The sequence below is a fragment of the Fistularia commersonii genome, chromosome 14 (assembly GCF_037954325.1).
Source record: "Fistularia commersonii isolate RoL2024-O1a breed Wild chromosome 14, RoL_Fcom_v1.0, whole genome shotgun sequence".
NCBI lineage: Eukaryota > Metazoa > Chordata > Actinopteri > Syngnathiformes > Fistulariidae > Fistularia > Fistularia commersonii.
Genome location: NC_141297.1, coordinates 14,115,429 through 14,130,127, shown reverse-complemented (window position 1 = coordinate 14,130,127; position 14,699 = coordinate 14,115,429). Strand labels below are relative to the sequence as shown.

Here is a 14,699-nt window from a genome sequence, read left to right as displayed (position 1 = left end):
ATCATATGTTTATCGTCATATTTCCTTTCATTGCATTATTGCATATCTCAGAAATGAATGTGAAGCGCTCTAAAAGTTCAGACTGCAAAAGTGAGTATTGTGAGTTTACCAGGAATGCGGTCCTGTCAAAAACACAAGCAGCTTGGCAGTTCATAAGATTTTTAACTCTTTGATAACCACAATTACTCAGCATGTAAAGTTCAACTCTATCTTCTAAGAAAGGCTGTGTCATTGTAAGAATTTTGGAATCCAAAGTGTTGCTCAGTACAACTTCTATGCATTATTCATGGGTGTGAAACCTCTTTAAACTTTTACACCTTTAAAAATTCTTTTAACTTTCACACTTTTAAAGCTTTTTCAATCCTATTTGAGTTCACTGAACTTGCTAGAAGATTTATGATTTCATTTTATTTCTTTACGTATGTTTTTTTTTTCTACATTTTGGATACAATTTCATAGCTGTCAATTAATGTTTTTAAATAGGTCCACAGCTCTAGCTAAACAAAGATTCATAGAAAATGTTGAAATTGTATAAGTGCATCTACAGGGTATACGTGAGATTTGTATAAAAATCATGAAGCAGTAAAATATACAGCATCTCAAAAATGCATTTAAGCCATTAAATCATCTACAACACCTTTTAGATGTCAAATTTCAAATATCACACTTTATCTCTCCGTAAGGTATCCAAATATACATCACATGAGAAAAACCTCCAACTAGAAAATGTGCTCATTTTACAACTTTAAAAAGGTTTACCTTTTGTTAATATGTTAAATTGTTCAGATTTCAATAGCTGTAGATGTAATTTCCGTCTGCCTGACATGGAAGAAATTATTAGAATTTAAAAAAAAGCTCTATTCATAATTTTTTTTTCAAAAATCATGATTTTGAAACAAATTGAATCTGCTTTGGCAGCTAATTTCAGTTTTGGCTCAACCATCTCGGCCTTGTAACTCATGTTGGGCACCGGCTTCCAGCAGTTCTATCTGTGCCCCTGGATGACCTTCAGGTATGTTTTTGGAGAGGTTGTGAATTTCAGCTTGAATGAGCGTGATTTCAGGACCAGCTTCAATGTCATCATAATGTGTCTGCACGTTGTCCATCTCTTGGCTCACTTGATCTGCAAGGTAATTCAAAAAGAATTCTTTATAGTGTCTGACAGCTGCAGACTGACTTTTTCATTGATTGATTACTTCAATTCTTCACTTATTAAAAGTCTCGCACCAGGCAAGCATATGCAAAATTCCATCTTTTATTCCTTAACTTACTTGCTTGTAGTTTATGCAATTGTGTTAAACTATCATTTATCAAGAATAAACAGGTTCAAAACTTTCCTGTTGTATGATTAAGGACATCCTCATAGACATTTTCATCTCTTGGGAGAAAAGTGGCGTTGATCCCCGAGGCCAGAAGTTGCATGTCCACCACTTCCTCGACATCATCATAGGAAAGAGAGGAAGTGCCCTGCACTTCTTCATCCTCTGATTGGGATTTCCTTGTAAAATGCTCTGCATTACCAATAAATAGAAGAAAATATACATTAAATTCCAAAAATGATTTCTGCTTTCACTTTTGAGAAAAATTTAAGGCTGCTTATCAAAACACGGAGCTAACTTTTGTTTTTACTGTGGGATGACAGGAATATCTTCAAGATGAACTGTAGATTTGAGATATGATTTAAAAGTGGATCACATTTATATATAGATTGTATGTTGTTTTGTATGTTGGATGTTAAATCTCTTCATCAAAAGGGTATGAATAGTTTTCAATAAGAAATTTGTCAAACATTTCACAGAGAGTGAACAGAGACTCAACTTTGTTATTGATATAACAAATCAGAAATAAAAAAAATTGTAACAGAACTCACTATCCAGGTTGATGTTGTCTTTATTGTTTGTCTTTGCCGTGACATTCTCATAGCTGCCTCTTTCAAAGCCTCCTCCTTTTCTTGCTATAGCAAATTATCATCAGACATTATTGTATACATAATAAACAAGCATCCATCGCAGCAAAAATAGTGATGGCCATTTAGAAAGAGAATGCTCTTACTCTCAAATTTACTTACACCCTGGCAAGATCTGTTTGTCAAGGCTGAACTGGACTATGGAAAAGTTAGTGCATTTTCTAATTGTAAGTTTTTATCATTAATGAGCCCAAGATAATATTCTTTTTTGTGATTTCTAAAGAAAGCTGAACTGACAAAAGATTTGAAAAGAAGTGGCAGATGTGTTTTTGGACTGCAGTGATAAGTAGATGACAACTGGCTGTCTTCAACAGTGTTAGGAAAGAGGGTCCTCTTGTGGAAGACTTGCCTCAGTGCATCTTATTCATTGCATTGGGAGAATGAGGATAGTGAAATAGACTGTCTACAACTATGTATTGCTCAATAGGGGTAATATTTATTTTGTGACCAGTTATCAGCTTAAGAAGACAGCATGAACAAAGCCAAAGAGTTACTATACTTACAAGGAAACTTCTTGACACGTTTGCTTCTCCAGTCAAAGCATTTATATAAAGATGCAATGATTAGTAAGAGCAGAACCAGAGAAACTCCAAATGCTATCAAGATGATTGTTGTCAGGCCAAGAGGCGGTGGTGGTTTAGTGGGGATCCCATCTGAAAATGGGGTCACAATGTTTAATTGAAAATATAATTATTGGCATTATCATTGATGTTATTCTCAAAGTCAGACAGGACTTGAATAATGTTGTTTTGTTTTGTACATAGTTCATATAGCTGGGTCATCATTTGGAAAGGATTCTTTACCTTTGCAGATGAACTCAGCAGGCACAGCATTGGAACAAGCCTTCTGGACGACACAGTACTTTATGTCTTGATGATCTTCGCTGCATTGCAGGCTTGTTTGTATGAAATTATTTGTTTGCAGGTCAACCTAATATTACATTTGCACTTGACTTTTTCAGTAAACATTTGGAAAGTTTGAAAAAGACTTCTGAACAATTAGGCAATGAATAGATGGGTTAATACATCCAAGACGCATCATTAGTTAGACTGAGGAGGGAGAACTTTATGACATCAGAATGTGTGATGCAATCACAAACCTTCTTGTTGTTGTCAGCTGTAGTGATATTCATACATTCTCCACAAAGAGATTTTAGTTTTTTATTCAAGAGTTTTCCACTTGAGGGACAAACATTTTCCCAGTTGCCTCGATAATTGACCTGAATCTGACCACCACATTTTTTTGTGGTATTGACTTTAACGTTTCCTGTTAAATAAGAAAACCAAGCGATCAACTTTCACAGATGAATTTTCTTTGACCAAAGAACTATCTTTTATTGTCCTGGTCTGGACAATTTTCCTCTTCTAAACGGATATTTTGATGTCAGATTTTATGGTATAACCTAACAATTGTCATGGCTGCCTGTTGGTCACTACAAATGGTCACTATAAAAAACTGCATTTTTACACTTTGCATTCAGAGAAAATAACATGATGGGTTAATTGGTGAGCTTGAGATACGTGAGAATGGGATTTATTTAGTTATATATATATATATATATATATATATTTATTTGTTTGCTTGTTTGTTTTTTTGATCATTTGTTTTTAGCCCGAATCATAAAGTTTCCTGCCATGTGAGAAAGCTGTAGTAACTAAATAAAAGCCATCTTGCCCTGTATTACAAAGTAGCATCATGAAATCTGGTAGATATAGATATATCTGGTATATTTGGGTAAACATCAACCAAGACACCAGACTCCAGTATCCGAAATAAATATGCATTAAGCACAATTACAATTAATGAACGTTATACACATTATGACTTACCAACACAATAAACTGACACCAGTTTCTTCTTACAGGTTCCCTTGAATCTCTGGCATTGGCCGAGCATGAACTGGTAATCCTCACAGGTCACATGATGATACGTCTCATTTTGTGTTGGAGCTTTGGTATTGATGGTACCAACAATGGCATTGCCACAGTTTAGCTGCTGGCAAATCAAATGAGAATATTCTATCTTCCAATCAGTCTCGCAGACTTCTTTGCCATCAATCTTCACCTCACCATAACATTGCTCTGTAAGGTTGACATGAGGCTCCCCTAAGGATGACAAACAGACACAATCACATTGAGCAGCAAATTAATTACATTTCAAAATTATCAGACAAACTAGGGAGTTTCACTGCCCAAAGAAAATGCCAGTGGCATGGTGCATTGCAGATGTCACTGCAAGCTCCTGATGGGCACAAAACCATTACTCAACTATCATATGCCTAGGTTTTTTTTAAATACCAAATATACTTTCATCAAGTGGATTCATAGGTGTGGTCCTTTTCCTGATCTTTAACACTTTCTTAAGCCCACTGGTTATATTGTGTCTCATTTGGCGACCATTCAAGGGTGGACCCCCGCCTCTCGCCCAGTGACAGCTGGGATAGGTTCCAGCATGCACCATCAGCGGTAGAAGGTAGATGGATGGATGGATGGATGGATGGATGGATGGATGGATATTGAAATAAGCTGGACTAGATTAGAAATTTTTGCTAAATGATCACCTCTTGCTTTTGATATTTTCAGCGTGTTGCAAAAGTTGAAAGAGCGAGTAACCATGGGATTTCGCCTTTGAAAATAACCATTACAAACAGGATTTTTATACCCTTTATACGCTTAAAGGCAACCGCAAATAAAATTAGGACCAGCTAAATCAAGAGGTCTACAATATATTTAGTATCCAACCCATGTGGTCACATTTCTTGTTTGTTTGAAGTTCTTGTCCCCTTTTCCTTTTTTTTAGTTCTGTCCTATGATAAATCTTGTATGAACAGTTCCCCTTATCAGCTTAATTTGATTTGAGGAAAGTAGAATCTTACATTTGAGACTGTGGTCTTCCACTACCCAGTAATATATAAATAAACATTACCATGACATTTAATAAGGAGTTGCTTCTTCGTGGTGGGAGGACTTTGTGTTTCACAGCTCCAAATATTTTCTATATTTTTCACTCCTCTACAGTTAAAGCTGCTGTTCCAGAAAAGATCTGATCCAACTTCTGCATTTGAATCAGATCTATATTGAACTTCTGCAATTGAATCAGATCTATATTGACAGTTGAGATCCGAGCAAAGCCTCTTGCCCTCTGTTTCTGACCAGTTGTCCTTGGAAACAGCTACTATATCATGTTCCTTGGAGTGAACAAATACAGCTCCACTGCAGACGTCATTGGTTCCTTTGTGCAACACTACCTTCGCCCATTCTAAAAGAAGTAGCGAAAAAAAGTTAGTTTAGCACGGCACAAATAGATATTCACAATTTAACATTTGTAATTCGGCAGAGGATTATGCATTCATGTTGATTCAGGTCATTAATTCATTTTTCCATAAATCATCTCTTTGGTCTTCCTCTTTCCCAAGCACTGGATCATTAAATTACATCTCATCTCATCTCTAGACCTCCTTCCTGACAGCTCCAATTCCCCTATAGTGATGATGAGCACATATTCTAGGATTATAGATAGTCACTCTGACTGACTACTGCTGGCAAGTGGCATCTGAGATCTGAATATGGTGTATTATTTAAATAAACCTATTGAATATTCACATGTACTTTTTTATCTAATTACTTTACTACTACTAGAGTATCATCAATTACCTTTTGAATGTCATAACAGAACATATGATAAATACATACTTGAGCAGCGGAGGCCACCTAGGTTGCAGGACTTCTTTTCAGAGGTGATTTCACATGACGTTATTAATTCATTAACAGGGCAGTTTAGATGTGAAATGACAGGATCCGATGCTGATATTGGGCCAAAATAATCAATAACAGCATCAGACTGACCACATCCCAAGTCCTGACAGATGGTGTTTTGTGTATCCTTGTTTTCAAGAGCGTCTTTGCATACTGGGAGCCAACGGTCTTGATAGTGCATCTCCAAATTCCCAGAACACTTGTCTCTTGATTTCAGTCTCAGTTTAATATTATCTGCAACAAAGTTAATTAAATGCATGGACTTGGAAACTTTTGATTGAGATTGTGATAAACCTACAGAAACGTAACATCTAAACTGGAATTGAAAAAAAATAATTTCAAAACTAAAATGATTTGAAAGGTCAATTTTTATACAGATACGCAAATGTTTATACAGAAAATATTCACACAATTATCGAATTTTTCATGGTATTTATCAATTTTTGTTCAAAGTTCAGTGAAAATCGTGTCTGAAATACAGACACAAATACAAACTAACTAACTAACCAAAGGAAAAAACATGGATCCGCCCAAACTAATGAAATTCGGCGCAAAATGATTTCTATATTTTTAGTTATCACCTGAGCAAATGACAAAGGCAGGGTTGTGGTCACATGAGGTATCATCATGGTTGACCACAAAGTTGTGCAGAGCCAGGTTGTCGGTCTGGTGTGTGGCGTGCAGACTGTCAATTAATACCGTCATCTTCCCAGGTTTGGTCATTGCTTTTACGATTGTGTTCCCACAGCCTTGGGCTTGGCAGAGCATCTTAGATTTATGCTCTGTCCAGCTGTCTGCACACACACCTCCACATTTCTGACTCAAACAAATGTTGACATAACCCCAGCACTGATTGGTCAGGCTGACAGTGATGCTACCTGTTATGACAACCAAAAAGGATTACAAAAAGCTGAAATATTTGCAAAGTTATGCACAAATTATTGGATCAACATGTAATTCATTATTTGGCAGAGTAGTTTCTTAGAATATCAGTTGTGCATAGCTTTAAAACGCTTACTGAGTAATGAATAATTATTCAAAGTTGTTGTGATGTAATACTTTACCTGAGCAATTCACAGTGGCAATAGTGTCCTGTTCGTCCGTTAATGCGGTGTCACACTCAAACAGAGATGTGTCGTTACGTGTGCAAATGTACGCTGTTTTTGGGACACTACTCATATTTTTATTGTCACTGACACCAAACTTGACAGCCTTCCCACAGTGAAGCTGCTGACACACAATGTCAGCAGTGACTTCGTTCCAAGTTTTCTTTGACCCGGAAAGCCAGGTAACACTGTTGACATGTCGTATTCCAACCTTCCCAGAACAAGATTCGTTTCCCATCAAAAACAACATTTTGTAATCTGTTGAAAAAAGTGACAGTAGTTTAAGGAATATATCTGATGTCTTTGGTATTGAACAAATGTGAAACCTAGATTAAAAACAATATTCAGAATATACTGTACATACATGGCCCACCCTTAAATCTAGGGCATTTGTTCTAAATCATGACACACAAGAGCCTTTCAGAGTATTAACAGAAATAATAATAATAGTAATCATGTATAAATGTATAATCTTGGCAGAAATTTGGTCAAAAGATCTGCAGGTATTTAAGTAACACAAATCCCTGAATATATATATATAGTTGTTTTTTTTTTTTTGTTTTTGTTTTTTTTTTACACACTGTAAATCTGCCAAACACCAATAAATCTGCCAAATCTGTGTTTGCCAGATTTACAGTGTGTGTGTACAGTATGGCATATGATGCTTTATATATTTTATAATGTTACATTTTGTTGTATTTGATTTTTGGTCATTCCTTTTTTTGCTCATTTTATAAAGATACTCTTGATTTCTTTTGTATGGGGCTTATGCACAACAGAGATTAGATTTTATTGATACATTCAGCTAACAAAAAAGTTTTTTTTTATGCCTGCTCAAACCAAAATAAGTAAAATGGTCCGATCACTGAAAGTAATCGAGGATAGATAATCCCCACCAATTGTCATGACCTTTTGAAATACAGTCTCGGGTGTGTACTGTTTCAGTCTGTCTATGCATATTTGCCATAAAGACAATCACAGCAACAATCAGATAGAAAAAAAAAAGGAAAGTATTACACACTACAATTATAAAGGATTTGAGAATGAAAGCCAGACAAAATGGACGGTAAAGGGAGAGAACAGTATAACAGAAACTGTTGGAGGAGAACTCACCCTCACAGGTTATCCCCACCGCTTCATCATCCTGCCTTGCCTCTGACTTCCTTCCAATACACTCAGATATGCTCAAGGCATTTGGTTTGCAGTTGACTGTGTTTTCCAGGAAAGGACTTAATCCCCGGCTAAAAAAGTCTGGTTCAAGGTTTTGGACTGCATCTCCGCAATTTAGAAAGTTGCAGACTTTATTAGAAGTATTGACTTGCCAGTCTTTTCTAGCGACCCTTTTCCATACGCCCTCTTGCTGGATCTCCAACCTTCCTGCACATTTTCCTGGACTGTCCACAAGTCTCACCATCATACTCTCTGTGCGATTGCAGCAAAAGGTTGTCAAGGATCAGAAAATTTGCTCACGTAAACTGATTCTGAGACATTTCGAATCGAAACTTTGAAAAATTGATCTTTTTAAACTTTGCATCGGATCAAAGCTTCAGCTTACTTTCACATGATACATAGGGGATGGAGGAACATCGGATATGTTCATCACGCTGGGCCATGCAGTGCCAGAGCGAGGACTCCTGGCCTTTGCATTCCACTTTGTCCATTATCCAAACATTCCTGTAAGGCTCTCCCTGCCTAATTCCTGTGTTAATTAACTGGAGAAAACAATTGATCATTATCATCATGTAACTGTGGATTGGAGTGCTTCTCCTGTGACTAGCCACATGGGTATTTTATCCATATCCATGATATCAGACATCAGGGACATCTAGGAGAGTGACACTAGTAGGCACTTGTACATTTCTTTTTAACAAGAAACAAGAAAACAAGAAAATTAAGATGAAGAAGAGAAGAATAATGGCAATTGTGACAATTGCTCTGTGAATGTTCTCAATGTTCTACATTTCAAACCTTGTTGAGTAATGACTTAGTGAATTGGCCTCTGAAGATAAGAACTCACCTTCCCACAGTTTAGCTCTGAGCAAACCACTTCTGCATTAGAATGTGTCCAGCCGGTCGCACACACAGGCTGAGGAGAATTTTTGATATTAATATGAACTTCACCATAGCACCAGGTGGATTCCTTTCCCACCCTCAGTACCACCTGAACTTGCTCTATGGAAAAGTGTAACATCAAGAAATGGTTAGCAGATCAGTTTTTGTTGTTAATTTCAGGTTCAAAGACAGTAATTATCAATAAATCACCAGAACATGTCAGCTGAGTGCTGTTTTTATCCTGACTGTCACTGACACTGGTGCCGCAGTGCATTTGCTGGCACCACAATTCAGGAGTGTGTTTTCCTCCCACAAAGGGCCACCAGGAGCCATTTTCCTCCTTTTCCAGCTGCCCAGAGCAGACATTTGATGAGTTTCCTCTGAGCTGTAGCTTCTCATAACCTGTGTCAGCGGAGAAAGTTCCTTAATATTTGATCTGATGTTAATAAGATTGGAGAAAACAGTTATGTATGTGTGTTTGCTCAAGCGCATGAGGCAGTGACCTGAACATATGACAGAGGCAGGGCTTTCACAATCAGAATCCCGGGTTGAACGATGCCAGAGGTCCTTTACATAGCTTGTGCTGGCATGCGTGAGTTTCATCTTTTCTGCATTTTTGAATCCCTTCCAAACCTTCCATGGGTTAATTTCCACAGCTTCGCCACAGCCCAGGCTTGCACAAACACTGTCTGCCTCAGATTTTCCTTCATGTAAGACAAGTCACATGAACAGAATGTAAAACATTGTGGTTGCTCAAAATATAGAAGAAAACGAAGCATTCAAAATTAATTGGAAAATTAACATATAAAGATATACAAACAAAATATTTTCAATGATAATGTATCAATTAATGAGGGGATTACATTTCAACAATATATATTTGTTAGCAGATGATGGAATTGGGGCTGCCAGGCAGGAGGTCTCGAGGAAGACCAAAGACAAGCTTTATGGATGTAGTGAAAGAAGATATGAAGGTAGTTGGTGTGAGAGAGGAGGATACAGAGAATAGGGTTAGATGGTTGATTCGCTGACCCCTGAAGGGAAAAGCCGAAGGGAGAAGAAGAAGATTACATTTCAACAATAAAGGTACCTAGATATAGTAATAACGTACCTTGGAAAAAAAGATAAAAACCCAAAACGTTGAGAACCTTAATTTATTTCTGCTTGTAACAGATATATTTGTTATCTCACTTTATTTTTATAATTTTTAGTTCAATATTTCAAGCCTTGGAAATAAAATAAAATTGTTTTTGTGTTTTTATGCATTTTTTGATTGCAAATGTTCATACAATCGATACCTTCACTTCCGAGTTTAATTCGTTCTATGACCAAACTCCTTATTCAGTATGCCCGTACATTAAATTAACTCCCCCATTAAAAAGTACTGAAACGCTATTGCTCTGGTGTAGAGCCCAAATTTTATTATATGATCTAAAAAAAATGTACTTCATAAAGAATATATATATATATATATATTGTATTAAAAAAATGCATATCAAAATATATTGTAAAGATATAATCTGTTTTTTATTAAGTGTATTTTGGTTGAAGAGCGGACAAATATGTCGGCGGCAGCAGAAAAGATTGGCAGAGGAGGTCAGGAGAGTTTAATTTTGTATTTAATTTGAAACGCACACTATACTACATTTATCGCTAAACTTTATTCAGCAACGAAGTGCTGTAAATGTCTCGTGCCTTCTCACAAACATCAACTTCTCTATCTCTTTATGGACAAGACGACAACAACCATCTCCTCGCTTGTGTTTTTTGATTATTTTTGCTTGCTTAACTTGTGGAAGGCGGCGGGTCAGACTGTTTGTAAATGGACAGCGGCGGGAACTCGGTGTCCAATTGCTCGGAATTCGGATCTCGGTTTGTATCACAAAGCAAAAAAAAAGACTGATCGGCAGCTTGAATCTCCAAAAAATTGTAAGTTAACACGCTCGTAAGTCGAGATTCCATTGCACAGTGGAAGCAGGGTGTGAGTGAGCGTTTGACACCGAGAGGCCGCCGCTGTCCGTCAAACAGCTTTTAAAATAGCTGGGCGTGCTGCCCACAAACCTAGCTCAGCAAAAATCACAGAAAAACACGGACAAAGTGTGGTAGTCATTGACTTGTCCGTAAAGAGATGGAGAAGTTGTTGTCGGTGAGATACCGTGACCTAGAACATTATCTGTCGGAAGACACAAGACATTCAAGGGGATTTAGTGCAGCAGATCATTTTAAGAAGAGTACGGGCATTCACCCCGTCGCTAGTTTAGCAATGAAGTGTGGCATCGTGTGCAAGTTAAATTTAGAAATAAATTGTAGCATTATGTCGCAAGTAAGTTATTTGGTAAAGTATGAAGTGAAAAATTCCCCTAACATCCCCCGCTAACAACATCATCCAATCTTTATCATTTGTCGCTTAATAGCGTTTAAATTAGTTTTAATAAAGATTTGATATATGAGCAAATCCATTTATGAGCTCAATCACGAAACGAATGAAACTCGTTTGGCAGTGAATTGTAGCGAGTCACGAATGTTGGAGTTTATGTTGATGCTTGTTTTCTGTGTGATTTTGTTTTTCTTTTGTTTTTTTTATTGAGCGGGAACAGTTAATTGTATTGCAGGCTTCTGTGGCGCGGCTGCTATTGCTCATTAAACAGACGTTTTACCGTTACTCGGGTGTTTCCCTGATTAAAACGCCACAGTATTATTGTATTTGGTGTAGACATTGTCAAGCATTTGCGTAAGTTTCTTTTTTTTCTTATTCTTTAGGAGGAAAGTTCAAGGCATAAGGACTGTATCATGATCTTTATTTCACGCTGACGTTGTCTTTTATTTCTATTTATTTATTTATCTATTTATTTTATTTTATTTTATTTTATTATATTTTATTTTATTTTATTTTATTTTATTTTATTTTATTTTATTTTATTTTATTTTATTTATTTATTTATTTATTTATTTATTTGTTTATTTATTCAGAAATATTACATGAATCATTTGACATCAGAATTTTTGAACTTTGAGTTATCAGTATCAGTTTTGGAAAAAAAAAATCAGTATTGATTTCCTTCTAGAACAGAGAAAATCTAACTTACCCCAGTTGTCAGAGCAAAAGTAACCAGAATATTTTTGTCCTGTTGAATATTGGACAGCACCTGCACACTGGAATCCCAGTTTTAAGGTTACCGTTCCTGGAAAAACAAATAAAAGAGAGGTCCAACATTTCCATCCAAAATTAAATCATTATTATATATTATAATTATACTGTAACGGGTATATACAGGTATATAAGATAATCCATGAAAGATTTTTAATCTTAATGTCAGCTCTGTCTTTTTCTTTATAGAATACTTGTTAAATAAGAAGGAATTTGATTCACTCTTACTGGAACATGTTATCTTTTTCACAGTTGACTTTCTGTATTGGCTGATATTCCAGCCAGGGTACTGACACTGGCTCAAGTCACTCTCTGTTCCATTGCAGATCACTTCATTGAGCCAGACGGTGCTGGCAGTGGGCCGGAACACATCTTCTGCTGAGGCGGTGACAGGTTCTCCACAATGAGTGCTCCTGCATACCACTCTCTCTATGTTCTTGTTCCATTTTTTATCCCCAACGTAGCCCCACATATGATGTCGGTAGATTTCAATGTGGCCTTGGCAGGAGTTATTGCCATCCTTCAGAATCACCCTGGTCTGGTCTGGGAATTTGGAGTCACATACATTTAAACCAGGATATGAGGAAAATATATATATCAAAAAATATGTACTGCTTTCATATATTTGAGTTTGAAGAACAGCTGTCACACAGGGGTAAAATTAAAGAAAAAGAAAACAACAGTTTCTGAACATAGTTCCCTTAGGGTTTTGCATAACAGCTCCTCATACATGTTTTCCTAATTATTTGTCCAACTTTAAGATCACATATATTTTTTTTACCCATGTTATTCGGTATTTTTTAATTTATTAGCTCAGTCGATTAAGTAGGTGGAATTACATGTTTTTTGGAAATATCTGTCAGTGGCAGTTTTGAAAATCTATTTGTTAACTTACTACATGGAAGTATTTGCATTTAATAACATTAGTAATTAATAATAATAATGTTTACAACTGACAAAAAACTTATCACTTCATGGAATTTGCTTCAGCGAAATAAGTATAATAACGGTAATAATAAATAATAATAACGGTATCTTTGTAAAGAAAACTTTCACCCTTACATGATATCAATCTGCTTTTTCAGTTTTTTGAAATTCATATCATCCAATTTTGTAATTTTCTACATTGGAGATGAAAGATCTTTGTCCTGTCAGGATGAATGTAAAAGTATTGGTCCTCGTTTTGTCCTCATCACTTAATTATAAAACTGCGGCTTGCTTACTATTTATGATGCTATCATTTGGGTTATTTACCACAATAAAATGCAAAATTTTATCATACCCATGCGCCTTGAGTATTAAGACTACGAAACATTTTAGAAAAAAAACATGATGTCAGCTGTTCAGTCACTTACATATTTAGAAAGTAAATAACATCAGAAACTGACCTTTTGTATCCACCGAGCCTTCAGAGTGAACAAAGTGGGGGAGAAGGAGGAAGAACAACATCATCATTAGCTCAAACTCACTGAGGCAGATTAGGGATCTGACAGGTTTTATACCAAGAGGTGGCAACGAACATGGATGAGAGCTGCTGGTTTGATTATCAAGATATTGGGTGGGGGAGAGGAAGGGTGGGGGTAAAGTAAAAGAAAAAAAATTACAGCATATGAAAACTGAAAAGAAACAGTTTCTGAATTATGTTATACACTATAAGTCTGTCATCAATGAATCATTGAATGAAGGCCATATTAAACTTGGAAAAACGCAGTAAATTATTTATGAAAAACAAACAGCATTAAAATAATTCTGTATGGAATGGTTGGGGAGTTTTAAAAAAGAAATAAATAAAAGAAATCATCAAATTCCATCAGGATACCGTTTAAACCCCTCAATCTGTTTCAACATGTTTCTTATGATATAACCACCATTTCAACATAGCAACCAAAATGATTCAATTATAAATCAAACAGCAGTATCTATCATCAATAAATGAAGAATTTTTACAGTGCTTTCATATCTGCTAGTGCTTTATGCAGGAAAAGACATAATACAGTCTCCAAACCCAATAAAGTGTTATAGTTTAATCATTTATATGCTAAAGAAAAAAGTACACCATTTGTTGTCAATAAGATATAGTATATTATCATACATTATAACACCAAGAATACTGTCTTGCTATTGTTTTATCAGATCCTGATCATATGTTATTTTACATTTTGGATAGAGATGTGATTTTATTCAAAACGCATTTAGGATGCATTGTGCAGTTTGGATACAGATCTTTTCTTGTTGAAATTAATACTTGAAGTCATGAAAGACTGACTCTTGGGCAGATGTAGCGCAGAACTTGTAAAATATTTTACACATATCCGTGCACCCTCATGTGTGTCTGAATTATCAAATACCGTAAATATCTCCTCGGTTTGTCCTCACAACACAGTTGAACAGGTGGTAGTATGTTAGTATTTCAACAAAAAATATTTTTTATTTCTGAAAGAACCTTGAACAAGTTACTAAAAACTTGCTGATGTCTCAATTTCATTTTGTTACGCCATTTTGTAACATGTTTTATCTCTGGGAAACTCAATGCATTTAGATATGTGTACACATTTCAGACAATATGCTGAAGTTCTTCCAGCCCCTCAGTACCAACTGAGCATAGTTTTAATGTCATAGCCTCACTGAGTACTGCTACTTTATACGTTTATCCCTTTATGACAACAATGCAC

At 35.9% G+C, this 14,699-nt stretch overlaps 1 protein-coding gene across 1 annotated transcript; it reads right to left on the bottom strand.

Moving 5' to 3' along the window:
* On the bottom strand, window positions 1–13,875 carry LOC147227343 (scavenger receptor cysteine-rich type 1 protein M130). The gene is made up of 20 exons (XM_086160000.1): window positions 13,847–13,875; window positions 13,416–13,513; window positions 12,256–12,570; window positions 11,966–12,061; window positions 9,383–9,583; window positions 9,090–9,281; window positions 8,845–8,999; window positions 8,383–8,539; window positions 7,941–8,249; window positions 6,786–7,085; window positions 6,303–6,599; window positions 5,659–5,955; window positions 4,892–5,224; window positions 3,796–4,071; window positions 3,066–3,232; window positions 2,770–2,896; window positions 2,470–2,619; window positions 1,871–1,954; window positions 1,341–1,511; window positions 1–1,126 (listed from the first exon to the last, which is right to left on the bottom strand). Exons 1-20 carry the CDS (start codon window positions 13,873–13,875, stop codon window positions 936–938), a joined length of 3,945 nt encoding a protein of 1,314 aa, XP_086016126.1. The 3' UTR covers window positions 1–935.
* Window positions 13,876–14,699: the final 824 nt, after the last annotated feature.